At 48.1% G+C, this 25,857-nt stretch overlaps 8 protein-coding genes across 8 annotated transcripts; 3 read left to right on the forward strand and 5 right to left on the reverse strand.

The window, feature by feature from the left end:
• Positions 1–1,416: 1,416 nt before the first annotated feature.
• On the reverse strand, positions 1,417–2,719 carry BKA55DRAFT_572191 (uncharacterized protein; the record flags this gene model as incomplete). Its single annotated transcript, XM_046193127.1, has 3 exons — positions 1,417–1,474; positions 1,573–1,862; positions 1,895–2,719. 3 exons carry the CDS (start codon positions 2,717–2,719, stop codon positions 1,417–1,419), a joined length of 1,173 nt encoding a protein of 390 aa, XP_046048120.1.
• Positions 2,720–4,997: 2,278 nt separating this feature from the next.
• On the reverse strand, positions 4,998–7,685 carry BKA55DRAFT_664709 (uncharacterized protein). Its single transcript, XM_046197716.1, has 3 exons — positions 7,090–7,685; positions 6,935–7,032; positions 4,998–6,876 (listed from the first exon to the last, which is right to left on the reverse strand). The coding sequence occupies exons 1-3, from the start codon at positions 7,505–7,507 to the stop codon at positions 5,284–5,286; spliced, it is 2,109 nt and encodes a 702-aa protein (XP_046048121.1). The 5' UTR covers positions 7,508–7,685; the 3' UTR covers positions 4,998–5,283.
• Positions 7,686–8,748: 1,063 nt separating this feature from the next.
• On the forward strand, positions 8,749–9,823 carry BKA55DRAFT_513960 (glycoside hydrolase superfamily; the record flags this gene model as incomplete). Its single annotated transcript, XM_046187944.1, has 2 exons — positions 8,749–9,327; positions 9,410–9,823. 2 exons carry the CDS (start codon positions 8,749–8,751, stop codon positions 9,821–9,823), a joined length of 993 nt encoding a protein of 330 aa, XP_046048122.1.
• An 860-nt stretch (positions 9,824–10,683) lies between these two features.
• Positions 10,684–11,040, reverse strand: BKA55DRAFT_572195 (uncharacterized protein; the record flags this gene model as incomplete). The annotated part of the gene is made up of 2 exons (XM_046193128.1): positions 10,684–10,935; positions 10,975–11,040. Coding segments are annotated over 2 exons (300 nt in total), but the record flags the coding sequence as incomplete, so codon positions are not given.
• A 241-nt stretch (positions 11,041–11,281) lies between these two features.
• Positions 11,282–11,551, forward strand: BKA55DRAFT_572200 (uncharacterized protein). The gene has a single exon (XM_046193129.1). The coding sequence runs from the start codon at positions 11,306–11,308 to the stop codon at positions 11,543–11,545; it is 240 nt and encodes a 79-aa protein (XP_046048124.1). The 5' UTR covers positions 11,282–11,305; the 3' UTR covers positions 11,546–11,551.
• Positions 11,552–11,567: 16 nt separating this feature from the next.
• On the reverse strand, positions 11,568–12,695 carry BKA55DRAFT_572201 (Spherulation-specific family 4). The gene has a single exon (XM_046193130.1). It carries the CDS (start codon positions 12,668–12,670, stop codon positions 11,879–11,881), a length of 792 nt encoding a protein of 263 aa, XP_046048125.1. The 5' UTR covers positions 12,671–12,695; the 3' UTR covers positions 11,568–11,878.
• Positions 12,696–12,982: 287 nt separating this feature from the next.
• On the reverse strand, positions 12,983–14,529 carry BKA55DRAFT_572202 (uncharacterized protein). Its single transcript, XM_046193131.1, is given in 2 exon segments — positions 12,983–14,457; positions 14,470–14,529. The coding sequence occupies 1 exon segment, from the start codon at positions 14,402–14,404 to the stop codon at positions 13,100–13,102; it is 1,305 nt and encodes a 434-aa protein (XP_046048126.1). The 5' UTR covers positions 14,405–14,457; positions 14,470–14,529; the 3' UTR covers positions 12,983–13,099.
• Positions 14,530–15,859: 1,330 nt separating this feature from the next.
• Positions 15,860–24,556, forward strand: BKA55DRAFT_514610 (uncharacterized protein; the record flags this gene model as incomplete). The annotated part of the gene is made up of 4 exons (XM_046187978.1): positions 15,860–16,089; positions 16,144–16,966; positions 17,024–23,451; positions 23,509–24,556. The coding sequence occupies 4 exons, from the start codon at positions 15,860–15,862 to the stop codon at positions 24,554–24,556; spliced, it is 8,529 nt and encodes a 2,842-aa protein (XP_046048127.1).
• Positions 24,557–25,857: the final 1,301 nt, after the last annotated feature.

Genomic DNA, 25,857 nt, shown 5'->3' on the forward strand with positions numbered 1-25,857 from the left:
ACCTCACGTACATGCCTTTCCGTGATTCCGATACAGATCTGACGAAACTGCCGTGAGTTAATAGGTTGACCCCAAACCAGGGACGTGGATCCCTTGATTATTGCCGTGAGGCGACCGGTCTGCCAGGATTTACTTGCAAGTGTGGCATCCTCGCGAAATAAGAGAGGAGACTCGGCCGCCTGTCCTGATTCTCGTGACCCTCTCTCTCGGTATAGCATGTTAATGAACGGCCGGATATAGACGAGGTACTTGTAGAGTACATGGCCAAGCTGAGCAGGAAGAAAGCGGGCGACTACAAACTCGCGGTTTGTGGCTCTCTTTGCTTTGTGATGACGTGTGATATAAACGATCGATTGGTCATATACATATATGCTTCTCGGATGAAGCTCGCTATTGCAGCATAATAAAGTCAGCGCTTCAGTACACCGCGGCAACTGCCCGCCTGCACAGAACATGCCGCCTAGGATAGCGCTGAGAAGTGCCCCATCCTTCTTAAAATACTGAAAGACAGCATGCCAATCCCAGCCATTGCCACGAAGGAGCCCATTGCGATGCGCTTTGCTTGCTCGATCAAAGAGTTGGAGGTAGGCCGTATCTAGCTTATTCTTGGGATGCATGACAAACGAGAAGCCCTCTTTATTATTAGCCATATCGTCGCTGATGGTGGATAAGTCGATTGCTGGGTCCCAGGAGAACATCATCTCGTCACATAACCTGACTGCCTCCGTGATGAAATGATCAGGCAATCGCCGGAACTGGCTCATTGAGATTGAGATTTTATCTCCGAGTGACACCACCTGCCCATCATCGCTCCAACGGAGGAGATGAGGCGGCGTGTCTGTCCGAGACATAACTTGCCCATAGTTTCGAAGACTCAGTAGCTCTTCCATAGGGGATTGGGATTCCATTACCATATACTTTGTCCGAATCGACTGTAGCCTTTCGAGCTGACCTACCCGCGGTCGTCGTTTAAGGGCAAGAGTAGGATAAGCCTGTAGAGGCAGAGCGTATTCGAGAAATATGAGGCGGAGGATATAGACCAGTCCAGAAAGGTTAGAGGTGTAGGACCTGGCTGGTAGGAAGGCACTACCGTCTGGCGATGACGAGAAGCCTAGGATGCCACTGAAATAGATCAGCACGGTCCTTTGTGGTTGCCCATTGACAACTGGCTGGGTGGCAAGTGCCAGAGTTAGACCAAATAGTAGCTCGATCAGCTCTTCGGGAGACCCTGGGGCGGCACCCCCCTCAACCTCCATACCATACTCCTCCTCGTCAGTTATCTCACCCAGGTTATTTAACCATGCAGTGAAACCCCTGTCCTCCTCTTGGTGGTTATCACCCCTTTGACCCTCTCTATTGTGATTCTTATCATTGTTGTTATTGGGGTCGTCATCATCTTCTTCTTCTTCATTTTCCTCATCTTCCATTTCGTCTTCTTCGCTCTCCTCCTCTTCGTCTTCGTCTTCCTCTTCCACTTCCTTTTCATACTTATCGCCAATATCCTTCTTCGTAGTCTGACTACGCTCCCCAAGTCCTGCAGCTTCTTGAGTATGACCAGCCGAGCGTTTATACTTCCCTGCGAGCTCCTCTAGGGTGGCCAAGTCTCTAAAGGCCTCATGGGTCCAGATGGCATCTAGGAACTGTAACTGCTTCCTAGTTAGCGCCAGGCCCGTTACCTGAAGGCGCTTGTCAGGGGGAAGCCGATAGATGCGTAGGACCATCGCCAGACATCGCTTCAACAAGAGCCGGTACTTGGTCGACGATGACGGCTGCACGAGGGTGAAAGGCTTGCTATACGTTGACGACGCTTTTGTGCTTCTGAGCCAGCAGAGCATGTGTCGGCTTGTCTTCCTCACTGTCTCCTCGCACCGACATATCATCACATGTACCAGACGAATAAGGAGGCAATCCTATCCTCATCGTCACCTGGGCTCACGAGGTCTTCGTCAAGACCGTACTGTCGGCCGTGTCCGATACGATGTTCCCGTCCGCCTGGGGATGTGAAGGTACGCGTTAGGGCTGTGAGCACTTCACGGCGGTCTTTGTTGTTATACGTTCGATCCCAGCCGGTCCGTTCCAGCCAAGGCGTCTGTAATGCAAATGCCGTCGTGTCGGTCGGTGCGACTGGAGGCGCCGCCGTCATCTCATTGGGGAGTTTTCCTCGATTGAACTCCCTTGTCAACACGCTGCGCAGATGAGCCTGCACTGCAGGGCTATCTACCTGCCGGATCATACTTCCACCTCTGTTGATGATCCAGTATCTCCGTGCTGACCCAGTGGTCCATGTCTGCAGGTAGACACACTCAAACTGCTGGTCAAGGTCGCGACGGCGACTGGAGCGAGTGAGGCTGGCTTTAGATCCACAGTCATCCGGTGGGTTGGACTGGTGGCGCCGTATTGACTGGATGTTTATGGTACGAAACTGGCAGTTAATACAAGCGAAGCCTTCATAGACTCGTAGCTTATCGTGTTCGGCCGTTCCATCGCCTAAGGTTGATGCACTCTCAGGGTCTAGCGGCCCGGGGGATAGGGATTTAAGAAGCTGATTGAGCCCTTTTCTTGCGTCGGTGGAAACGTTATGCTTGTCGCGGAGATGTGTTGTTACGCGGGATGGGCCATTGGATAGGGCGAATTGACAGCTGTCTCTGGTGCAGATTAGGAGCCGGGCGCCAGTATCATAGAAGAGCTGTAGATTATCGAGAAGTGTATGATTAGCCATTATGGGACTGACTTCTAGTATGTAAGGAGTGCCTTGAGATCTTGCTGCCTTGGTACTCTTGTGATGTTTACGAGAGTGATGGTGCTGTATACGAATGGAGAGTCTAACTGGATGGGCTAGAGATATCACGCGTGCACGGACCAGTGTTTATGGTAATTTAACGAAATACACAGACGGCGGTCAATAGGCGGACGGGTACCCGTCCTTCTAAAATTGGACGGGTCCCGTCCCAGTTTCCATATGTGGTATAGTTTGCTCCGCTATCGGACCGTCAGTATCGTCACCCTTACACTTGCAAGATCCAGTTCCAGATTCAACGCGGCTGAGGTACGATGATCCACGAGCAATCCACCAGAGATACATCACGTCAAGAGATGATTGGTATAAGGCCCAGCCACCGGGAACCTCACTAGGTAACCGCCAGTATAGAAAAGCAATGGGCCTGCCTTTAGCATATCCAAAAGCAATCTACAGCTGGTGTCTTGATTATAAGCAGATGGGGAGGTGCTGCGCAACCTCAACGAGCCTAAGAGAATGGACCAAAGAAGAGATGGTGGCTTATTCAGACTGGGACAAAGCAGAGCCTGATCGCATCGAAGCACAAGTAGCTCGAGAGACCGAGAACGGGCGACTGTTCACAAGCAGAAGAGGCATCGGTGAGCTTTGGGAAATAGCCTAGCAGGATATCGATGAACAAGAAGCCTTGTACTCGGCCATGGAAGAGGAAGAAAGCTGTATTGTGGTACAGCTCTAGCTCTAGTAGAATTTGGAGTAAATTCGGAACGCAGATATGTCGTGGCTATTTCACCTCAAGCCAGTGGTTCGTTGGAATAGCTGGTAAATGGGACTCGTTAAACTACTTGAGGCAGTGGAACAAGAAGGCCTATAATCCGATAGCGGAAAAAATTATACCAAAGATGGAAACTGGGACGGGACCCGTCCGCCTATTGACCGCCTACACAGACATGACGCGTGCACGGACGACCCGGCAGCGTGCACGGGCCAGATTTGTTGTATTTCGTCGAAATACCACCACGACTGCGTACAGTAGCACAAGCCGGAGGTATTATGTTAATATCTAGTCGGTTAACTTAACGCCAGTATTGGTTTCACTCACAAGCTCGCGCGCCACCTAACCTACTAAACCCATAACTCGCATATTACTAATAAGAGAGCGAGAGCTGGCACTGCATTAGCTTAATCTCAATATTAGCCCCTAGCCTTGCTTTGCATCCATAAACCTCCCATCTAATATACCCTTCTATACATATGGCAGCGCAACGCTCCCTTACAAAGCTTATACTTATACGTATAAAATGTAGAGCTCTTCCCTCTTAACCTCCCGTGGCCCTAGCTCTACTACATGCTGCTTAAACCTAGTAATTAGAATCAAGAGACCCGATATTAACTTCCTTTCAACAATACACACCGAATCATATACAACCACACGCTAGGATCATTAAGAGCTTGGCCGTTGCAAGTCACCTTGAATTATTCCCAGATCGCCTAGAACTAACTAACAAGTTCTTTATCTAGCTATTTTGCATTGCGGAGCACCCTAGCCTTCTATCTAGAACCTGGGCTTAGATAGGAGAACAGCTTGGATTAAATATAAAGCTTAGTACCTCTTCTAATCCACTATAACTTAGATAATACCTATATTAACATATATTACCAAGTCCAGCAGCCAGTTTGCGCATCAGGTACCCTACTATACGACGGTAGAACTAAATCCCGCCGCATTATACTTCCTTTTGTCATCACACTTTCTTAGCATACAAGTATTAAGAAAGTAGCCCTATCTATACCTAAATCCTTAATATGTACACAATAAATGTCTTAATTTACGCTTTGCATAGTCACAAGCCGCGGCAATAGCGTCATCTATAACAATCCTGCCAACTGCCCCCAGACCCCTTTAATCTAGGATCCATACTCCCGCCAATCTAAACCGAGGAGCCCATGCAGCCCTCTTGCAGAACAGCCCTGCAGCTATGAACGGCACCATTGGTGTTTCACCTGCCCCCAGGCGGTTGGCTCAGACACCGTCCTCACCACTCAATGCAGCTACCCTCGCTGCAGCTACGGTAGAGGCATGCCATTTTTCTAGGCGGCCTGGCTCTGCGGGAGACCATTATCTATGACGTCTAGAATAGCATCTATAACGCTGCTCTCTGTATAGGACACTCATTTTCGAAGCGATAAAAAGCAGGCTGGTGTAGGAAAAGATTTAATAAAGCTTCAGGGAGGCTAGGGAATAAGGGAGGTATTTTAAGACATTTTAGATTAACTAGTGCCATACGATTATACCGCACAAGCGATTAAAAAGTCAGTTTAATAATACCAAACCTGATGCAATTCTCAATCTAACAGACATTGTTTTAGGTCAATAAGTCCAGTTTTGGGTAAGCACCGTGTAAGTGACAATAAGCATTTTGTATGGGGAGACTTTTTTTTGCTGTACGGCAGGTGGGTACTGCATGGTAATATACACAATCCCAAGCTATGTAAGATCTTCTGATAGTCAACAGACTGATCTAATACATCTCTATTTGGAATACACCTCAAAGAGAAACAGTTTGGCTAAGTGTAAGTGTAACAGGTGAGCCACTGAGCTTCACCCATTGGATCGGAGGCTCAGTGCCGACCTGGTCCGCAGTAGCAGAGCCGCCGGATGAAGTGACAGAACCCGAGGGGATGGTAACGGGAATAGGAGTGCTGCACTGATTGCCATCCGCAGTAATGGTTATCGACTTGATAGACAGGCCATTGTCAGAGAAGGTGTATGAGAGCTTTGGATGACAATCATCAACCCCCTTTCTGTTAAGGAAATATTGTGCGATGTCGTCATGCTTGAGTGAAGTAATGGGCCAGTTCGTCAACCGGGTCATCTCTTGAGTAATAGTCTCAACCCATGACATAACGAGGGACATTTTGCCGGTCTGATCTCCCACAGTGATAGTTGGCATATCGGTCTGGCGCAAATTGGCCTGATGGAACATATAAGGGTCGGGCATCAGAGATAATAGATAACGCGTGTTGTCATTCTTAGCCTGGGCCAGGAGGTCACTAAAACCGCCGCTGCCCCCAGATGTATTGACCCACTCCATTGTGGTACACTCAGCCGTGTCGCAGTTGTAGTAGATAGTTGTTGCAAATCGAGGCAGAATGACAAGGCCATCATAGCCGTTTGCCGCGACAGTGCTGATCAAAGGCCAGAACTTGTTGCTTGGGTTGCGCAAGGGAACGCGGGTGTTATCACCAACGACATAGGAGATGCCATTATCTAACCAAGCCTTAATAACATCGGCGTTGTGCAAGCCGGTGATAGCGGGGGGGATGAGACCATGCGCGGAGAATCGAGTCGCTTTGTCAATTCCCATCTGGGCCATCCAGGCCTGGTTGAAGTGGATCTCTCGAGAGGCATCATGGTATGTGGCATTGTTCAGCGACAGATGGGTGAAGGTGTGAGAGAGGTGTGCAAACTGATTAAGGTTGTCTTTGTTCAAGAACCATTTGGCAAAGGCATCGCGCTTGGCACAAGACAATGACCAACCATACTCAACAAACTCTGCAGGCCAGAGATCCGTGCCAGTTCCAGGAGGCTTGACCCATTCAAGGGGAGTGTTGGGGGGGATTTCAGGGTCTACCGCGTAGTCAGGAACGCACACATTCTGCTCGTTCCCATTGCCGCCTGTGGCAGCTATGATATCTCCATTACCATTATGGGCAAGCTCCAATCTGAAGTCGGAACCAGCAGGCAATCGGGTCTTGAGGTTATTCTGCCAGTTGACGTGGGCGTCAAGATCATCAGCCCGGATCTTGAACAGCTGACCAGCTGGATAGTAAAGTTCAGCGTGGAGTTGGATGTCGTCAATTTGGCACCCCAAGTGTATCTTTCGCTTGCCAAGGAAAAGACCTCGAGTCATCCAGTGGATATGAGTATGCTGAAGGAATGCCGAGGTCTGTGACCAGTCAGGAGCCCAGCTGAGGAACCAGACAAACTGCTCACGGCCGTTGAAGTTGTTGATTACAGCAGCAACGCTCTTGCTAGAAAACCCTTGCGCAGTGCCAAACTCAGCGACTTGACGAGTAGTGCTCGTGTCGGTAATGGTTGCGGGGACGTGGTAAAGACCTTTGGTAGACAATCCTGCGTTTCTAAATACTGTTAGCCAAAGTGGTCCCCTCGAACCAATCATCGGTATTAACAACGTACTTCTTGACATTGGCAGTAACGAAATCGCTGGTGTCGGTGATGCTAACTAGTTGTTCCACGCCGTTGTCACAGCATCCGCCAGCGATGGCACTGGCACCTATCACCTTTATTAGTCACCACCGAGATTGGTTTAACTTCTTAGCTGCTACTTTACCGAAGCGAGGACCGGGATACTCATTGATACGGACCATGCGGACATGGAAATTAGCCTGATACTCATAGAGGGTGGTCCACTGGGCATTAGTAAGAGCGCTGTGCCAGTTACCATCGTAATTGTACGAGACAGAGCCAATGACGATAATGCCACCATAGTTGCCGTGCGAGGCAGACGAGTTCATGGATGGCAGATCGATACCGGCTTGAGGAACCAAGAGATTCTCGAAGGGGATACCATAACCCTGGAGACCTAAACTAGCAGTCGAGGCCGAATACTCATCAGGGGCAATGATGAGGACTGTAGAGTCCAAGGTAGCAGCGGAAGCAACAGTGACAGGAGTATCAGAAGACGTCTGAGCGTCGCTAGCTCCCAGCAAACTGAGGGCAGCGACGACAAACCCTATAATGGAACGCATTACGACTTTGATATCGAAAAATGAGAATGAGTGACGAAGTAACGACAAAAACTCAAAGGGTGACAACACAGGACGAGTCTTGAAGGAAAGTGGAGCTATTAAGCCACATGAAAAAGTGATGATGAAAGAAAGAATGAGAAACGAGTGGTGAGTGAAGGAGGCTGAATCTCAGCACATGGTATCCTTAATAAAGACACAAGCCTAGAGTATAGAACAGAGGACTAAAAATGTTCACAACAGCTCAAATTATCAGGACTCAATAGTCAAACTGTTGTAGGTCAAAAACGGACAAGTCTAATAACCGTCAGGAGGAGGCTTCTTGCCAAAATGGCTACGGTTTCGACATTAAAGCCATAGCTCACTGGTGGTGGCGGTCTTGACAAGGCAACTATGAGTGAACAGTGACGAGGCTCTCTTTCAATTGGAAGACGATCCAAACGCCGTGATGATCCGGTTCCCACCGGTCTAATCAGATAATTCCCGCGCTAATAGCCGCCTACACACCAATGATGCGCATGCTTGTTCTCAGTCTTGGCACGCAGGTGAGGCGTCCACAGCAGACACCAACATCTCCTATCCATGCGTGGCAGTGCATTGCGTGAGCACAAACCGTGCGCGCAGCCCGCGCCGAAACTCAACACTTAAAGTCATCCTGGTGGTGTCATCTTAAAGCGGCCCCTGCGTTAGGAGGGGGACATAGCGATGGCTAGCACTTTGGTGTACCCTCAACACGGATCTTTTCCAGAGTAGCAGCTTGTAAGTGGCGTTCGATTAGGCGAGACAGCAGCAAGGACGAATACCTTTCATCTCTAAACCTTATTTTATTACCCTAGAAAGAAAGCACAATTACATCACTACATAATTCTAGGTCACTTTTGTCCTTAGCGTCTTTACTTTCTCAACCCTCTCAGACTATCATTAATCTAATGACCCGTTTTGCATCCTAAGTAACGATATTTGATAGTTAGTTGGTGGGGTTGCTTAACAGATGTAACGTGTCGGGCTATTATTTCCGGTGGCCTTTTCTCTCTCTATGTAAGATTTTACCCTCTAATTACATCGTAAACATGCATTATTAATAGTATCTCGGGGTTCTCCGGTTCAATGTTTGACAACTGTTTGCAATGCGATAGGAAGTAGTACAAAAGGGTTCCAATCCTTTACTGCCGCTTTTCTGCTTCCGAAGTTGTTTCTCATTCCCCGTCCTGTACTAAGCAGGCGTTTTTCTTTCCTCCTGAACCATGGCCGCTGCACAGCTTCCTTTTGGCAAACGCCTCGCTGCCAAGACCTCTTGGCCCATGTGGAAAATTCTCCCTCTCGTCGGGCTTCTCCTCATCATTACAATTCCTCTTGGGGCAGTTTTAGGCGTCGTCTATTCCCGCAAGGATCATGGGTCAGAAAAGCATGATCGTGCCACGAACAAAAGACACAACAAAACAGACATCTGGCAACCCAAAGTCGGGGAATCTTGGCAGATTGTGCTTCTCGATCCCATTGCGATTGATGATGGCGGCAAAGTCGAGCCCAATGTAGCAATCTACGATGTAGATCTCTTCGACAATGATGCCGACACTTTCAAAGCTTTGCACAAGACTGGCAAGAAGGTCATATGTTACTTCAGTGCAGGGACATATGAGAACTGGAGAGACGATAAGGACCAGTTTGAAGAAGCTCACTTGGGTAAAGAGCTTGAGGGTTGGTCTGGTGAACGTTGGGTCGATGTTCGCAACAGAAAGGTACGCGACATCATGAAGAAACGCATCGAGTATGCTGCAAAGAAGGGCTGTGATGCTATTGATCCCGATAACGTCGATGGTTTCGTAAGTTGGCCCCCATCTCACCAATTGTGCAGTTGGTAGACGATCTAGGTATGTGATGCGTTGCTAACTAATGCATGCTAAGCAAAACGATAATGGTCTTGGCCTTACTCAAGACGATGCTGTTGATTTTGTCAAATTCCTATCCGAGACAGCTGCCGCCTATAATATGTCTACGGGTCTGAAAAACAATGGCGATATTATCCCTGAGGTTCTTGACGTCGTGCGCTTTTCAGTCAACGAACAGTGCATCGAGTATTCAGAGTGCGAGACATTTGCGGCCTTTATAAAAGACGGGAAACCCGTGTTCAACATAGAGTATCCTGCAGGAGCTCCCGATAGGGTTCTAGACTCAACGGTTAATGCGATATGTGGCAATTCGAGCAACGCCACAGGCACCAAGGACTTCAGTACGGCTATTAAAAAAATGAATCTGGACGGTTGGGTGCGATATTGTGACGAGAGGTCATACACAACCGATCTGAAAAAGTCTAATTGATAAGGTCTCGTGTGATTTCCTTATGTACTTTTTTCATAGACAAACTGCTATTCACAGGTCGTTAGTAACGCGGGGGAATAATAACAAGAGCAATATAAACATAATCTGTTGATATATGGAAATATTATTATTTACATTCATAACCTAAGAGTATTTTAAAGTATACTGTCTCCTAAACCAGTATTTCTGTCAATACTCAGTAAATACAAGTGTTGTTACATCAAGAAGAATACGGTTCGGTAAACCTATATTTACGAAATATAATATAATAAGATATTGAATTACCTTATAAGCACCTTATCCTAGTATAAACAAAAGAAGCTATAAATATTAAGCGATAATCCTAATCCACGTTATCGAAAATATTCATATCCAAGAGATAAGTTACCCTATAGCAAAAAGTAACACCATTATTATAAGGCTGAGACTACTCTCTCCTGTAAAAATTTTTCCTTGGCACCCGCTGTTAGCGTTCTGCTAGGGCAGAAAATTTTTACAGGCCAAAATGGCAACAAAAGCAGCTGCGGGACTAGCGGGACCCTAACAGCTGCTGGAAGAAAGGGATTCAGAGAGTTGACCTTTCTTCGTGACAAGTGTTTTCAACGGCACTGAGCTTCGCGAGCTCTTGACATCGCCTCCGGGCACCATTTCATTTGTCTTATCTACGACTTCTTCTCACCTCGACATTTCGGCTTCGCGAGCCTGCGACATTCCGGCCTCTGTGCCCCTCGACTTCCCGTAACACCGACTTCTGCAGCTTCGGCTGCCCAGACGACATTCGCAGCATCTTGCTGCTTGACATTGAGGGTCATCGCACCCTCACTCTCACTCTCACCTTCGCCTGCAGTTTAACGCTGCCTCGACCGACTACAGCAGCTTTAGCTGCCCGAACAACACAAACAGCCTTCGGCTGCTCGACTTTCTGGGCCCTCTGGTGCCCTCGACCTTGACGCACGGATCCCACATGGTTCGTTGCCCTTTTTGCAGCTCGGAAGTTGCTTGACCGATCTCTGCAGTCGCGTACTGCCCAGAGACCTTCTTCTTCTTTGCGGCCTCGGCTGCTGCCTGGAACACCACCAGGCTTTGACAATCTGTCTCACTGGCTGAGACCTCTAGACCAAACCGTTGGGTCGAAACGGTACAGAGCTTACCTGGAGACCGTGGAACGAGGCGACTGCCTTGTCCACAGAGCAGCGTTCTAGCCGCCTTGGGTTTTTCCCTGCGAGGGGTTTCCCCAAGGATGTACGGTCCTAGGTTGCAGCTACTGGCGATCTTAGGGGATCATGGACTTCCTGCCTCAGGGTATGGAAAGCTACTTGATTTATCCGTGCAAGAGAATTCTAGGCTGGAGAGGAATAGATCCCGCTGACGGGATGACCTCTTGAAAGTAAATGCGCCTTTGTGCCGATGATATGCTGGATGAACTAGATGGGAGACGCTGCTGGAGGGAAGCTCTGCGAGGATCAACTGTATTGATGTCCAATGGGACGTGCTTCACCGACAACTACTGTAGGGCGAGCTACGAGTAGAGAGGAGCCTCTTGGGGGTAATGAGTACAGAAAACGCTCGAGCATGTATACGGCTCCGATCCAAGAGGCCTTGCAGATGGTCCGATCGAGAATCAGCACGGCAGCGATTGTAGATAGTTTAGCTCAGCACGTCCTGTGCTCCATTAGGAGACTTTTTGGGGCCTACGGCCCCCCGGACGAAAAATATACATAACATAACATAACATATTATAAGGCTGACTACGGCGGTCAATCTCGTGATAGGAAGGCACTTTAACAGGTACATCAACTTAACCAAATCAAGCGCCTTCTTTAAAAGGATTTGCGCTTACTGCTAGGCGAGGCAGATTAGAAATATATTTACGCCTTGTCCTTTCCTTCTGTGTTCATTTCTCTTCTGTTTCTTTATTTCTCTTTTTATTCTTATAGCTAGGCCACCTAAATTAATTACAATAACACTCTCTTCCCAGTCGTGCTAAAGTCTGACTCATATAGTGGCTACTGCTATAATTGCTATACCTAGTTGTCCTGCTAACAGGTAATAGGCTTAACAGGACCTACTTTTCCCGCCTATCTCCGCAGCCACCGTGACCCACATGACTGGCCACTTACTGAAGCCACCACCACCTTGCTCCGTTAAATAGAGACCTCCAAAACCCAGTAAACGTATCTCAGTAGTGAGCCGGGCCGCATCACAGAGACTTTCCGTTAAGGAGTGGACGATTGCAACAGCTTTGGACCTCAACTCTAGGGGCACCTGAGCGATAGACTTCTGAATTTCTGGACTCCTCCAATGAGACTCAGACTGCTCAAAGATCACCACCAAATTGGGGTCTTCAAAGTAGGCTGGGTCAACGACAACGCCCGGATTGTAAACAATCAAATTGAAGCGATCAGACGTCTGTTCCCATTTCTTCCTCGTGTATCTGGCAATAGCGGACATGTATGGAAGCAATTTCGGATCCGATGGTGTCTCGTCGACGAAAATACCTTCTAGCCGTAAGTCGTGATTCCAGTCATGATAGACATCAATGTCTCGAAATATGGCATCAAGGCTCCGATGGCCATAACTGCAGTGAATATAGCCGATTGGTCGTATGTTATGAACGGACCTGAGCCTCTGCAGAACTGCTGCGTAATTTGCGTCCGGGAGCGCGTCCGTGCCAGGCCCATTGCAGGGGTTTATGATTGCGACGAATTCAACGTGGGGCATTGAGTACGCAATGTCAAAAAGCGGCTGCCAAGCGTTTCCCAGGGGATAAATATAGAGAGGTACGAGAACAAATGGCTGACCTGGGACATGGCCATAACGTGGTGTTGTGATTTTGGTTGTGGTCATGGCTCCGCTATGGTGAGAAGTGGCCCTTGCAGGTCAAACACCGAGTCGTCTTGGGATGACGGACGCTATATAATTTTCCTAACGCACGGGCAGTAGACTGGGCGCTTGGGCTATATGGCATCAAGGACACGGACCCAGTCGGCCAGTAGTGTATAACGCTAGATCTAACCCTGGTCTGAGTTGATGTCATTGTGAATGCTATGAAACCCAAGATCATAGGTTAATACAAGATAATTTTATTTTATACTTTAAATAGATCAAAGAGGAAATCCACAATAAAGAAACAACTAAAAGAAGACACAGAAACGATATTATTCCATTAGCTCCCTTCTTTTCCTACCCCAACCCACACTTGAAGTTTAAACTCTTGAAGTTTGATTAGTCTAGCCCATAGCAAATGGATGACGTGGCTGTATTAGCGCCTCATATTCAATACATATCGCCAACTTGGGGTGCTCGATCCACTTGCTGTTTTAAAATAAAGTTCCAAAGGTCAGCGGCACATTGCGAGATGCTCTCGGTGGCAGACCAGCCGAGCTCCTTAACCGACCGCGCGTTAGCTGCGACACACGAGCCGACGTCACCATTTCGGCGTGGAGCCAGTCGCACTGGGATTTGCTGGCGCGATGCTTGTTCTAGGCTGGCGACTGCTTCCAGGACAGTGGTGCCATTACCTGTGCCTAGGTTGAAGCTGCGGAACGGCGTGTTGATGTCGGCGCTGAGGGCCGCAATATGGCCCCGAGCCAGATCCGAGACATGGATAAAGTCGCGCATCGCAGTGCCATCCCTTGTATCCCAGTCGGTGCCGAATATTTCCAGCTCCTTTCGCTCACCCGTAAGTACTCGGCTGATCATGGGAAACAGGTTGCTGGGCACACCCCTAGCCTCCTCTCCAAGGAGACCGGATCGGTCACATCCGATGGGGTTAAAATATCTTAAGGCAACAATGCGCCAATCGGGATCCGATAGAGCCATATCTGCTAAAATGGCCTCACAGAAGTACTTGGATCTAGCATAGGGACTAAGGAGCCCTTGGACCACAGGCATCCTAACCTGTTCTTTGCCGTTCTCGTCCATGAACACCTCAGGATGGTGAATCAAATCTTCCTCGCGGAGCGGATGCCCCTCGTCTGCCTTGGTGCCATACACAGTGGCAGACGAGGAGAAGACGAAGTTGCGGATGTTGTGCTTGCCAAGAAGTTCAACCAGTTCAACAAGGCCACACACATTGTTGCGATAGTACTGGGCAGGCTTCAAGATGGACTCGCTGACAGACTTGTACGCAGCGAAATGAATAACGCCTGTAATCTTGGACCTGTGCGTCAGAACGGGGGAGCCGTGGGGAGAGCTTGAAGGAACTGTGGCAAGGTCTGAGTATGACTCGAGCAAAAATCTCAGCGACTTGCTCCTGTAGTCAAGATTGTGGAAGTGCAGGATAGGCATGCTGCGGTGACTCTCATGGCAGTACTTCTCAGCAAGCTTCCTTACGCGAGTGAAGACGCTGTGGAAGCTGTTGCTTAGGTCATCGACAATGATAACATTGTAACCAACCTTGAGGAGCTCCAAGGAGGTGTGCGATCCAATGTATCCAAGACCACCTATGACTAGGGTAAAGGTAGCGGTTGAAGTCAACGACTCCTGGTGACCGGCAAAGTCATCGCCGAAATTAGGCTCCGGGGTTGTAAGAATGGAGGAAACGGAAAGTGATTCCGATGTGGAAGACGAAGACAACATCCTCAAGTGTAATTGGATAGAATCCGTGTTATGATTGGTGGTTGTATTACTTGCTTTGTAGCGGAGATACTTTTGAGTTGCAGTTAAAGCTCCTGGGGCAGGATCCAGATGAAATGAACAGATATAAGAATGGTAGATGAAGCAAGAGAGTCTAACTGCTCAACAAAGTCCTCGAGGTTATGTGCCAAAATTTGAACTTTCCGAGTGGACAAACTGTTGAATTTGAAGACTTGCTGGTGCGCATCTCATGTCGTAATAACGCATAGCGCCATCACGATGGAGAAAATTGTGAGTCCAGAAACCCCAACGGACTGCTCAAAGGTGAACGGTGATGACTTCAGTTTAGCATCACAAATCAATGACCCTCACCGTACACTCGGATATCCAATCTAAACTAAATCATACGCAGTCCGTTGTTAAATCGTGGATTTGGGTAGCTTCGCTAGTACATGAGGCTCCACAACCACTCATAGTCTGGATCCTTGATGCCAGAACGTTTTGAAAATTAGTGGCTATTCTATGGGCATAGTATTTCCTCGGCCATTGAGGTTGCAGATAGGGTCATTTTGGCAAACACTGAATGTCACCCCGTCTTCTTTCGGAGTTCCGGGCCATCGAAGCCCAGCTCTCAGTCTCCCGCCTCACCACTAGCCTACCATGAGGATGGAATTGCGTCTGTCCGTATGCCCATGCGGCAATTTTCACGGGTCTGTGTGTGTAATGTACTATACTATTCTATCGTTGGATGTAACATCCCACGATTCCAGATTCGTCTGTGCTTGGATCGCCGCTAGTTGCTGCAGTTCAGACGGCAAAACCAGGACCTGTATATGCATGGTCTGTGCATGTCTGGGCAACTAGCCGGGGGGAGGGGCTATGTAGAGTGCTGTTGTTGTGGTTTAGCCTGCCCATAGTTTTAGCGTCACGTTGAAACTGACTACTGATGGTTCTCTCCCAGCCACAGAAACACTTAATCTCCGAGCTCTGTTCCTGCTACAATAATGGGGACGTTGAGGCCTCAATACTTGCTATTTAGGTTTTCCCCGAAATGAGCGGACGATTTTGTCCGAAAAGATGCGCATACCTATGTCTGTGAAACCGCTGGCCTAAAGTAATAATCGGAATGGCTTAGCAGTGTAGCATTGCGTTACGATGGCTAAGAAATTTTGTTTCTCCGCGCTCAATTTTGTTCTCAAGGTGTAATATCCTTTTCGCCCCATACATCCGGTATTAAATGTTGACATGCATTCTTTTTTCTCAGCTCGGTTGTTTCCCACCTGTTTCATGGATATTTCTAGAAACACATTCATTTAAGCACATTGTTTCCTTGACATTAATTGCGGTTTCCAGTCATATGCTAACGCCAGTGAAACTTTGCTTTCATTGCTCCAGTCTCTCTGTCTGTAGGAGCTGATTCCTCATCCCTTCGTTTTGCTTCCTTTTCTTTGTTCCGAAATGGCTTCCTTCATTCAGCCTGGGTCATGGAATCCTACCTTTGATGACTGCAGTAACTCTAGGTTTAAAGTGTACTGCAACAGCATCCTTCCGGAAAATCAGAGATACGTCCATACGTTCCAGTTGGTGAACATCTCACTTGCTCTCAGCTCCTTCTTAATCCCTGTCTTATTCTACTTCACCTATTACATCATCACGTTTCTGTTGAAGGATGGTCTTAAGTCACTGTGGTAAGTCAAAGGTGCGCTAAGTGTTATCTATCGGTGCTGGCTAACCGCTTTCAGGACCTCAAAGGAGAAAATTGTCAAGACAGATGGCTCGAGAGATGACTGCAGGCCAGCGTTACAGATGTTCCGTTCTAACAAATCATTCACCTTCTTATCAGAACTCGATGTCCAGTCGTCCAATGGCTCATATCGGGAATACGATCTGGTGGTGCTGCCCCTCTATATGGGGGGAGGTGTCAGAGGTGAGCCTGGCGACTCACACTCATCCATGTGCACCGTGGAACACGTTGCCTACAAGATGAGTCTAGCGAATATTGACATTGATACTTTTGGTCCGGACGCTCTCGAAGACTCACACATCGAAGAAACGATCGATCTTCTCCTAAACATTCATCTTCGCAATGAGCTGGCCGGATTTGCGCTTCAATGCTCTATTCCCAAGAAGCCCGGACAGGTAAATTATTTTTTGGAACGACTTTATTCTTTGAATATTCCCGTGCTTCTCTCATGCCAACATGATTCCGAAGCGCTGGATTCCATTAGTCTTATACACGCTTCGGGATTGATAATTTTGAATGCGTGCATCCTTCCAAACGGGGAGCGTCGCGACTATTTCAAGGCGAAGCGACTCCGTCAGATTGTGGCCAGAGTCGGCACGGAGCGGGAACAGAGAGCTGATTTTTTCCTTGGCTTCCTTGACAAATGGGACCAAAAACCCCATCCATCCGTAGTTCGTCGGGCAGCAAAGCTGGCTGAACACTTTGGCGCAGTGATTGAGCATGGACCAAAGGATGCGAGTGTGTTGCTGAAGGCCACAAACAGCTGCGCAACTCAGACGCTCAGTGGTTTTGAGTACCTGCGTCGACCAGAAATTGTTGAGGTATGAAGGTCCAACCCTTTCTCAGGTTAAGAATGACATAGCTAATACCATGGGCAGCTTCAAAAGTCTTGGACATCTGAGGCCAGGAAGGTTTGGATTCCCAACGGATCGTCTAATAGCAAAATCGCACATTTGCCTTTGGAAGACTTGGATACATTGATTATTCGTGCTTCGGAGCTTTTGAAACACAATAAATTGGCTCCCGAACTCGAGTTGATACGTACTCAAACGGTCCAACTTTACTCCTCACCCGAGTACGTCCATCGCGCACCCCCTCGGGCAAGCTTTTGGGATTCCTCCCACGATGGCAAGAAATTGTCAGCCCTGGGATGCTTTCCAGTGACCTCAGAGCCCAGGGCACAACATTATTGGGCCATTGTGGAGACTCAAGTCCATCTCAGAAAGCTGAACATGCTGCATGCCGTCGAAGGAAACGAAGAGGAGATATTGCTGAAGACTTGGTCAACTCTAGCCAAGCGTGAAAGATGCGACAGTGCCGTTCACGACCTCGTTTCATTGGCCAAATCTCGCCAAGTCCGCATTTATAAGGGTCTGGATACTGGATTTGGCATTGCAGACGGCGATGCTCACTTTTGGGGTGTTTCTCATGAGCGCAATGAAGCCCAGGAGCAATGTATTGATATATACATCTCACAGAAAGCTCCCAATGATGCTGCTGCCGTTCTTCACACCTGGCTAGCGCATCAAGGAACTCCCCGGGAGCAGCGATTCGAGCAAGAATTAGAGCTGGAGCGAGCTGGCAAACCCAACGGCGGCTCGAGCGTTCCAATGAGTATCCACACTGCGATAGAGAGAGCGACATACGCAGAAATCCTTGGCCTGGTTCAAAAGTTGCGCGTCTCTCGCCTCAGTCATCCGATTGGAGATGGTATGAAGAACCTCTGCCATTCTATCCTGATCGACGAGACCTCCAAAGCATCGTGGAAACAAATATGTGCCCAAAGAGTGCTGGATGGCTCTTCAAGCATGAAAGAAATCCTTCGTATGAGGTTGGAGCATTACGTGCGCCAGGGTGCAACAGAGCTGCCATCTTTGGACAACCTGGTGACTCTCCATGATCTCACCAACGAAACTGTTGAAGATGCTCTTTTCTTTGGCGAGCGGAAAATACTCCGTTCACTGACCTCTGTTCTCTTGTCAGCCTATGATCCATCCAATCCATCCAACGACTGCAGTTATGTGGATATTAATGCGGAGCTGTTCGCTCTCATTTTCTTCTGCATTTTCAGAAGAGCTGCTTTTGAAGATGTCTACATCGAATCGACAGATCGCTGCCCACTATTTGTCTCACAGCCCGACCAAGCCGCCGTTTTCTGTGAGCTCTGGGCCCTTGGCTCGCAATGTGAGGTGTACTTTGGTCTGCTCCCTCGTGACCTTGGCAATATTGTCTACAACAAGTACCGCACCTTTCTGGAAAGTTCCCCTCCAACTTCAGAGGACCGCACCGGTAACGAAATTATGACCATGTATTCCAATACCGACGCGACCCCTGCTCCTAAGCCTAGCAATGATTCTGCATCTACCGCCGACAAGCTCACACGCCATGAGACCGTTCAGCTCTGGAGAAAGCGATTTGCCGAAGCTGGTGCCATGTCCATCTTCTGCGTCCCGGCTATTGTGGATATCATCCTGCTTACCTTCGTTGGGCGAGGTTTGTTTATGACGGCGTTCATGGACCCGGAACATCTCGAGGCTGCTGGTTATGCGTTGCTCCTCTCACTTCTGTTAACAGCTGGGGTCACGGGCTGGGTTGGCAGTACGGGAAACTACTATGCCGCACACTATGCCTACGAGAATATGGTATACTTTCATGTCCAAAGACTCTCTGGCGGCTTCATCCTTACTCTGGTCGTCGGCTTTGCTGGTCTTATTCTTTTTTCCCTCCGGTTCTCAGTCGCCATTGGCTTCGTTTTCGTGGCATTTCTTGTTTGCATTACCACCTACTTTAACCTCTTGGGTGTTATGAGTGCCATGCATCAACACGAGAGCCCAATCGGATCTGGTCGCAATATTCTTTTGAAGGCCATGCCGATACTGCTGATTTCGCCCATCATCTCTACCTTTGTCAACGGCTATGATATGGTAATCTACCTTCCTGTCATGTATACCTTTCTGTTCGTGGCATTATATAGATTTAGACGACTTTGCCACGAGTGGATCAGCTGGATGGACCGCATCCCAAAGTTTACACACAATGATATCGTTAAGTGGTATCAAGCTCAGGGAGTCCCAGAGTTCCGTGATGACGAGGAGAAGGGTGAGAAGAAAGACGAGGCTGCTATGGCACAGGAAGCATTCACCCTCGCTCTTGTTTCTCACCAGAGGCGAACCAGGGAAGCTCGAGCCTCGGGTGTCTTGGTCGATCCCCTGGTGTCTCGTGTGACAGAAGGAATGCCGTACATCGACTGGCTGTTGAAGAAGACAATGCCCACAGGGAACCGCCCTGATACCTTCAGTACTGCGTGGTTTACTTTGATCGCCGAGTCAACCAACCAGCAACGTCAGCTATCGCGAGGTCTCAAAGATCACAACCTCTTTATCATGTTCCGTCTCGCCCGCTTCGACATTGGACAGAATCTCGGGTTGTTCTTGGTTGCTCTCATGGATCGTTGGTTGATGATGGTGTGGAGCGCAGGAGGCCCATATCCCAGCATTTACACCGATCCTAGATCCCGTTATGGCCTGTGTCTCTGCATCGTGTACTTTTGCGTTGGCGCCATGTTGTTGGACTCGACGCTACATGAGTACTGGGCGTTGAAAGATAACATATCTAAAGAGAAACTGCGTGATTTGGAGCATGCTCAGGAACTTGCGGCTAGGGCTGAGGCTTATCGCCGTGTCTGCATTTTCAAAGCTCTGACCGACATCATGGCCAAACTCTTTGTTACCTTTGGCATGGCCACTTTGATGCTCTACATCTTCGTTGATACCTTGGAGACGACTATTATTTACTACATGTATGTCTTGGGGTACACATGTGCCATCATATTTCAGTTCAACAGATGCTTCACCACAAACGTCAACGTCCATATTACCATCATTCTTTCCTCTGCAGCTATCGGGTTCATCGCTGGCTGCATCTTACATATTGTTCCCGCCACGGCGCAGTCTCTGTATACCGACGTTATCGCGCAAAACATAGCTTCGGTTTGCGGTGCCGTTGGAACGTCCCTTTGGATCTGGAAGGATTGGATGGCAGCCCCACGCTCGGAACCCACTAGCAGCACTCGTCGAGATGAGTTTAGTGTAATTTTTCAGCGCAGGCTTGGGGCGGAAGCATCTCCAGATTCGAAGACTCAGAGTGCTACGACGCTGAAAGCTTTGAGTGGCTCAACAGTCCGGCACAATGACGGGAATGTCACTTCCGACAAGGTCTTGGAGCTATTGCACCACAGCCTTGAAGCCCAGCGTGAAATTGCCACCGCTGCCACTTGGTCTCTTGAGTTTCTTCAAACCATTTTAGAAATGTGGTTGACACAATCAATCATCGTCAAAATTGCCCATCGTGAGGATTTTGTACGAGCAAGGTTGTCAGATGTCACCTCCTTTAGCCTGGAAGAAGACAACGTCCTTGAGGTGACGATTGGTTTAATAGGGGAAGCTGAGCTTGTTAGTCCCGCCTGGCAGAGTTTCCTGGTGGCAGTCATTGGCGAATGTCTACTGTACCACGTAGCACGTTCGCAGCTGAAAGTCTCCCATGCTAAAGCGATCCAAGCTGAGCACTTGCTTCACAAGACGGGGATTTTATCAAAGCGCATCGATCTGGAACTTGCCCTGGGAGATGTACAACGTACGACACGACTAGTCCTCAAGACAGAGACAGAGTTGATGAGACACCTCTGCCTGGACGTCGACGTCAACTGTGAGTGGGAGAGGACCCCTCAGGTTGTTCGTGAAGCCATTGTTCATCGCATTTCTGGCGAGGATGTGGCTGTGTCCCCTGAGATGATGCAGTGGGCATTAGCGTGTGGAGTCGACCTGGAGACATCGGACTTTCACATCAACCTCACTCTTCAGGTGTTTCAGAAGTGCCGAGAAAGACTAGGCCAAATTCCCATCTCACCCAATCAGGGGCTTGGGGCTGTACCGGAAGGTCCAGCCGAGTTGAGGCCTATCAATCTCATTGGTAAACCAGAGCCCTCGGGAGTGCTCCAGAGGTTCTGGAACGTACTGCTGGCAATCCCACTGCTCTTTGTAAAATGGGTTGCTATCATCTCCGGTGGGGGCTCCAACATAGAGCGAGAGCTTGCTTATTGTCTCAGAAATGCACCATTGAAAGATAGCGCCATTCGGATCATCCTTTTCATCTGGAACATTTGCCGGGCCATGAAGAACATGTGGCTTTATTGTGTATTGATTTATCATCGACCCTCGCTTGTGGGCCTCATGCGTATTGCCCAGAAAGGCGCACGACGCAAAATCCAGAACAATTCTATCATCGTCGAGATGCACCGGAACGCTATCACTGGATTTGCCTCGATCAATGACAACGGAACAATGACGCTGAGAGTATATTCCGGGACACTTCAAGAGCCACCAGCTGATGATTCACCGCTTTCCATTGACACCTACGACGATAAAGTCCGCCTCAAGGTCAGAGAGGATAAAGGTGGTGCTGTTTCCACGTACGAGTATGATGATAATGCTTGTTCTCGTTGGCCACTCGCCAAAATGGTTTCTGAAAAGGACTTTTGCAGCGTTGGCTACTATGACGAGCATGGGAGGGTAGTACGTGGAACTCTCAAACATCAAGACATAGTGTTTGCTTTCCACTTCCACTACAAGTCAGGCATGAAGGACAGTTGCGACGTTTTACGAGCCGATTTCACCCTTGCCAACTCAGATTCCGATAATATGTTTTCTGTGTTCTGGGGAACGCCTGTTGACCCTGAGGACTACAGCTGGGTTCCGTCTCAGAAGGTGGGACGCATTATCAGGAAGGTTGACGGCAAAATATTTACAAGCATCTACGAGCACCTACATCGCCGTGATCCAATCATCACGACTTTTTTGGATGACGGTAATGGCCTCAGGACAGCCCTGGCCAAAGCTCCTGAGGTGTTTCCCCAGGAGTCTATCTTTCTCAAGTACCCAGAGGATGTGTTGTTCGATAATGATAATCTACTCATATACCATGAGACATATCATATCCGACAGATGCAGCAGCATGCTGGTAGGACTCGGAACCTTCTCTCGTCTCTTAACCCGGTTTCATGGATTGCGTTTTGGAACCGGCGCATGTACAAACGCGTGCCGACCTGGCGCATCCGCACTGAATTGTGGAACAACTGGCTTAAGAGTGGCACCCTCGATGCTGTTACCGCCTGCTGGATAGATGAGCTTGTTCTTCGCGAGGAGCGTCTACTTCGCAAGTACTGGTATGCGAGGGACCGTGGCTGCCTGGACGACGCGCGCCGAGCTTTGGATGAAAACATCCATCAAATTGTATCAGCTATTGATATTGACACAGATGTGTCTGAGCTCTGTTTGCTTAGACTCAAGACTTCAGATCTCTATGCCATGGGCCTTAGCAATGACGCTACACCGATTACAGCCCGCCCTCAAGACTGTTTCAAAGACACAGAGGATCGGGTATCAATTATATTCAATGACATCGGTTGCTGGCCAGTAGCACCTGGCGGTGTTTCCAACTGCCGACGTGATCTGGTTAATGGGCATAGTACAATCCGCAACCATGTCCTCGCGGAGTGTGCCAACGACTACGGCGTCCCGCGTTTCCAGATTGAGAAGAATGTACAATCGCTCAAACTGTTACCACTCTGGGGCATTGATGGTGGCACAGCAAATCATGGCGTCATTGATAACCTCCTCGAGTCTCAGGTTGATGAGAAGATAGCTAACACCGAAGTCCAACGGGATATTATCGATACCTTTCTGCCGCTGCTCACGGAATTTGTTAAAGGCGCTCGCACAAAACATCTCTCCCGCGCCGACCTTATCAAGTACGGCAACGTTATTCTCTCCATGAACAAGTACTACGAACATAAGGATTATTCTTCCACCTGGACATCGCCGTATCTCGAGGAAGGGTGGGTGGCGGCTTGGCTGAAGGAGTATGGCGACCCTAATATCGTCAGCCCATCCCAGTGCTTCGAAATCGAGCGAGCCAGTATCCCTGATTTCCGCGATGCCCTCGGTATATTCCGCGCTTACTTCTTCATTTTCGCGGTTCAGGTGCCTGATGAGTGTCCTCGTGCGTTCCAAAGCACTCATCATGGTATAAGCAGTCTCTTTGGCTTAATACTCAAATATCGCCGTGGCGCTCACTTTAGCATCTGGGACCATGCCATCCTTTGGCGGGAGACCTGCCTGAACATCAGCCCTGCTCAATGTGAGCTCCCCGTTGCAGTGCAGTCGATGCTACTTGCTGGTGTTGGTCTTGCTACACGCCTCGCTTATTTTCACGCCGATGTGATTTCGCCCTGCGCGTCACTTTTCAACCCGTGAGTATTATTCCCGCAAGCAGAGACGACCCTAGTTTGGCTAACTTGGTATTCTAGAATGTGGGAAATTGAAATTGGTACAGACAAAGGTACCGTTAGTAATCGAAACATGTTTAGTCGCAAGGTCGACCCAATCGTCAATGGTATCAGCAACATGGAGTCCTTCACTCCTGTCGATAAAATCCGCACTGACAAGCCCACTGTTGTCATGCTGTCCAACGTACAGGTGATAAAGGGCGTCAAGGTGGCCGCCCAGGCCGCTGAAATCATAGTCAACCGCTTTGGCTTTACCGACTACCGGCTGGTCATATATGGCGCAAAGGATCGCCAGCCAGCCTACGCGCTGGAGATGGAGAAGTTCATCGTCGATAGCAACCTTTCGGACAAGGTTATCCTAGCGGGATTTGGCAACCCAAAGGAAGTCTTGAAGGACGCGTGGCTGTTCATGAACTCGTCCATCTCTGAAGGTCTGCCGCTAGCCATTGGCGAGGCAGCTTTGGCCGGTGTTCCTATTGTCGCTACCGAGGTCGGCGCCACGGCTTTGGTTTTGACGGACCCGAAGAACCCCGAACAACAATATGGAGAGGTTGTACCTCCCAATGATCCTCTTGCCTTGGCCCGTGCCCAGATCAGTATGCTAAGTATGGTTGGACGGTGGACTCAGTTTACAGATGAAGCTGGGAGCCAGAATAGTGTTCCTGAGTTACCCGATGACATTACCCCTGAGGACGTTCACTGGCTCACTGAGCGTTTTTACAGCAAGAGCGAGTATCGCCGGACGCTCGGTATGCTTTCTCGTCAGACCGTCCTGCACAGCTTTCACGGCAACCGATATTTACGGGAGCATGAGCAAATGTATTGGATCCAGTGGCACCAGAGTGGGATGAGGGCAGAGGAGAGGCTCCGAGCCTTATCCCATCGGCGCTTCAAATTTGGCAATCCACTACCACTCCGGTACACAGAGAACGATACCAACATGGCAGTTGAGGACGTAAAGCTCGGGAGGAAACGGTTAAAATCAACAGCGCTTAAAGAGTCAGAGGTTGCTTTTGCGGCTGGAGTAAAAAACGGGCTCAGTCTTAGCATGCTTGTGACCCCTGTGTAGGATATATGGTAATACTGTTCCAGCATGTACGACAGCAACGCACTGCGTTCCCTCAGATAGCGCTAATGGGATTGTAAAATGCAAAATGCTAAACGCGCCTTGTTTCATTTACTCATTGTAATAATAAACATGACCCGTTTACTATTTATTTGGTTGAGGGCTTGGCAAGGGCATTAGAAGGGGATAGGTACAGCTTACCTTCTTTTGAGAGAGCTCTCTACATCTTCTATAAAAGAGGCGTCTTATAGTTAGATGAGCAATAGAACAAAATAGAACAAAATAACTAGGACACGAATGTAGATGCCTCCTATTTCCGTTTTCGCCCATCGGCCTGAGTTGATGCCGCTTTAACCTGAGCCTGGACTGAGCGCTGCGTAGCTTATGGACATGGGAGCACATAATAAGCAGGCCCGATCAACCAACGTAGTCTTGGAGTAAATACACTGGTTCTTAAAGATGGTACCTATACCGAGATCTCAATTAAGCATTTTTATAAGGGAATTAATAGAGCAACATGACGGTTTCGATACAGAGGCATAACCTTACGGCAGCATGACTGTATATGATATTTAATTGGTTAGTTTTTTGCAGACTTATAAATACTTCCTAATAAACCTAGTATAACTAGCTCTCTTAATATGACCTTATTCTTACCTTACGCTCTCCTAGTGCTTAAGATCTTAGCATAGTAGGTTATTTTAAGAGGTCTTATTTTATTTATTACTTAGGAAATATATTTAATACTTTACTCTCTGACTACTATAGAAGGAAGTATACTTTTATTACTATTAACTAGCTCCTATTAACTCCTTGTCTTCCGGATACTAGGTTATATCCTCTGACTGCTAGCATAGACTCCTATTATTCATCTAGATCAGATGGTAGCTAAGTGACTTTGTGTCTAACACTAAGCCGATCTACTGCTTACCTTACTATTAGCCTGCGTATTACTATGCTGGCTTGCTTTTAATAAGACCCTGGTAATATTATAATCCTAGCAGGTATATTACATATATCCTATAAAAACCCCATAATACAACAGGGATTTATAATAAAATAACCTACTTTGTAAATTTATAATTATAAGTTTACTAGTTTATTAGTAAACTTATTAACTAATTATATTATATATTATATTAGAATATAGGAAGTAGGAATAATTTAATCTAAGAAAAATATATCTTAGAAATACCTTATTTTATAAACTTATTAATACCTAAAAGAATTATTTAACATATAAATTATATTTATTTATACTTTTATAAATTTCAACTTAACTTATTAACTATTAATAAAATATC

Source organism: Fusarium redolens (genome assembly GCF_020744475.1).
Source record: "Fusarium redolens strain MPI-CAGE-AT-0023 chromosome Unknown BKA55scaffold_10, whole genome shotgun sequence".
NCBI lineage: Eukaryota > Fungi > Ascomycota > Sordariomycetes > Hypocreales > Nectriaceae > Fusarium > Fusarium redolens.

Excerpts from the sequence above, each read along its gene's own strand:
- BKA55DRAFT_664709 (XM_046197716.1), bottom strand. The coding sequence starts at position 7,507 with ATGCGTTCCATTATAGGGTTTGTCGTCGCTGCCCTCAGTTTGCTGGGA. Across the intron at positions 7,033-7,089 it reads GTATCCCGGTCCTCGCTTCG|GTGCCAGTGCCATCGCTGGC; the intron begins GTAAAGTAGCAG and ends TAAAGGTGATAG. Across the intron at positions 6,877-6,934 it reads TTACTGCCAATGTCAAGAAG|AACGCAGGATTGTCTACCAA; the intron begins TACGTTGTTAAT and ends ACAGTATTTAGA.
- BKA55DRAFT_572200 (XM_046193129.1), top strand. The coding sequence starts at position 11,306 with ATGGGACGTGCTTCACCGACAACTACTGTAGGGCGAGCTACGAGTAGA.
- BKA55DRAFT_572201 (XM_046193130.1), bottom strand. The coding sequence starts at position 12,670 with ATGACCACAACCAAAATCACAACACCACGTTATGGCCATGTCCCAGGT.
- BKA55DRAFT_572202 (XM_046193131.1), bottom strand. The coding sequence starts at position 14,404 with ATGTTGTCTTCGTCTTCCACATCGGAATCACTTTCCGTTTCCTCCATT.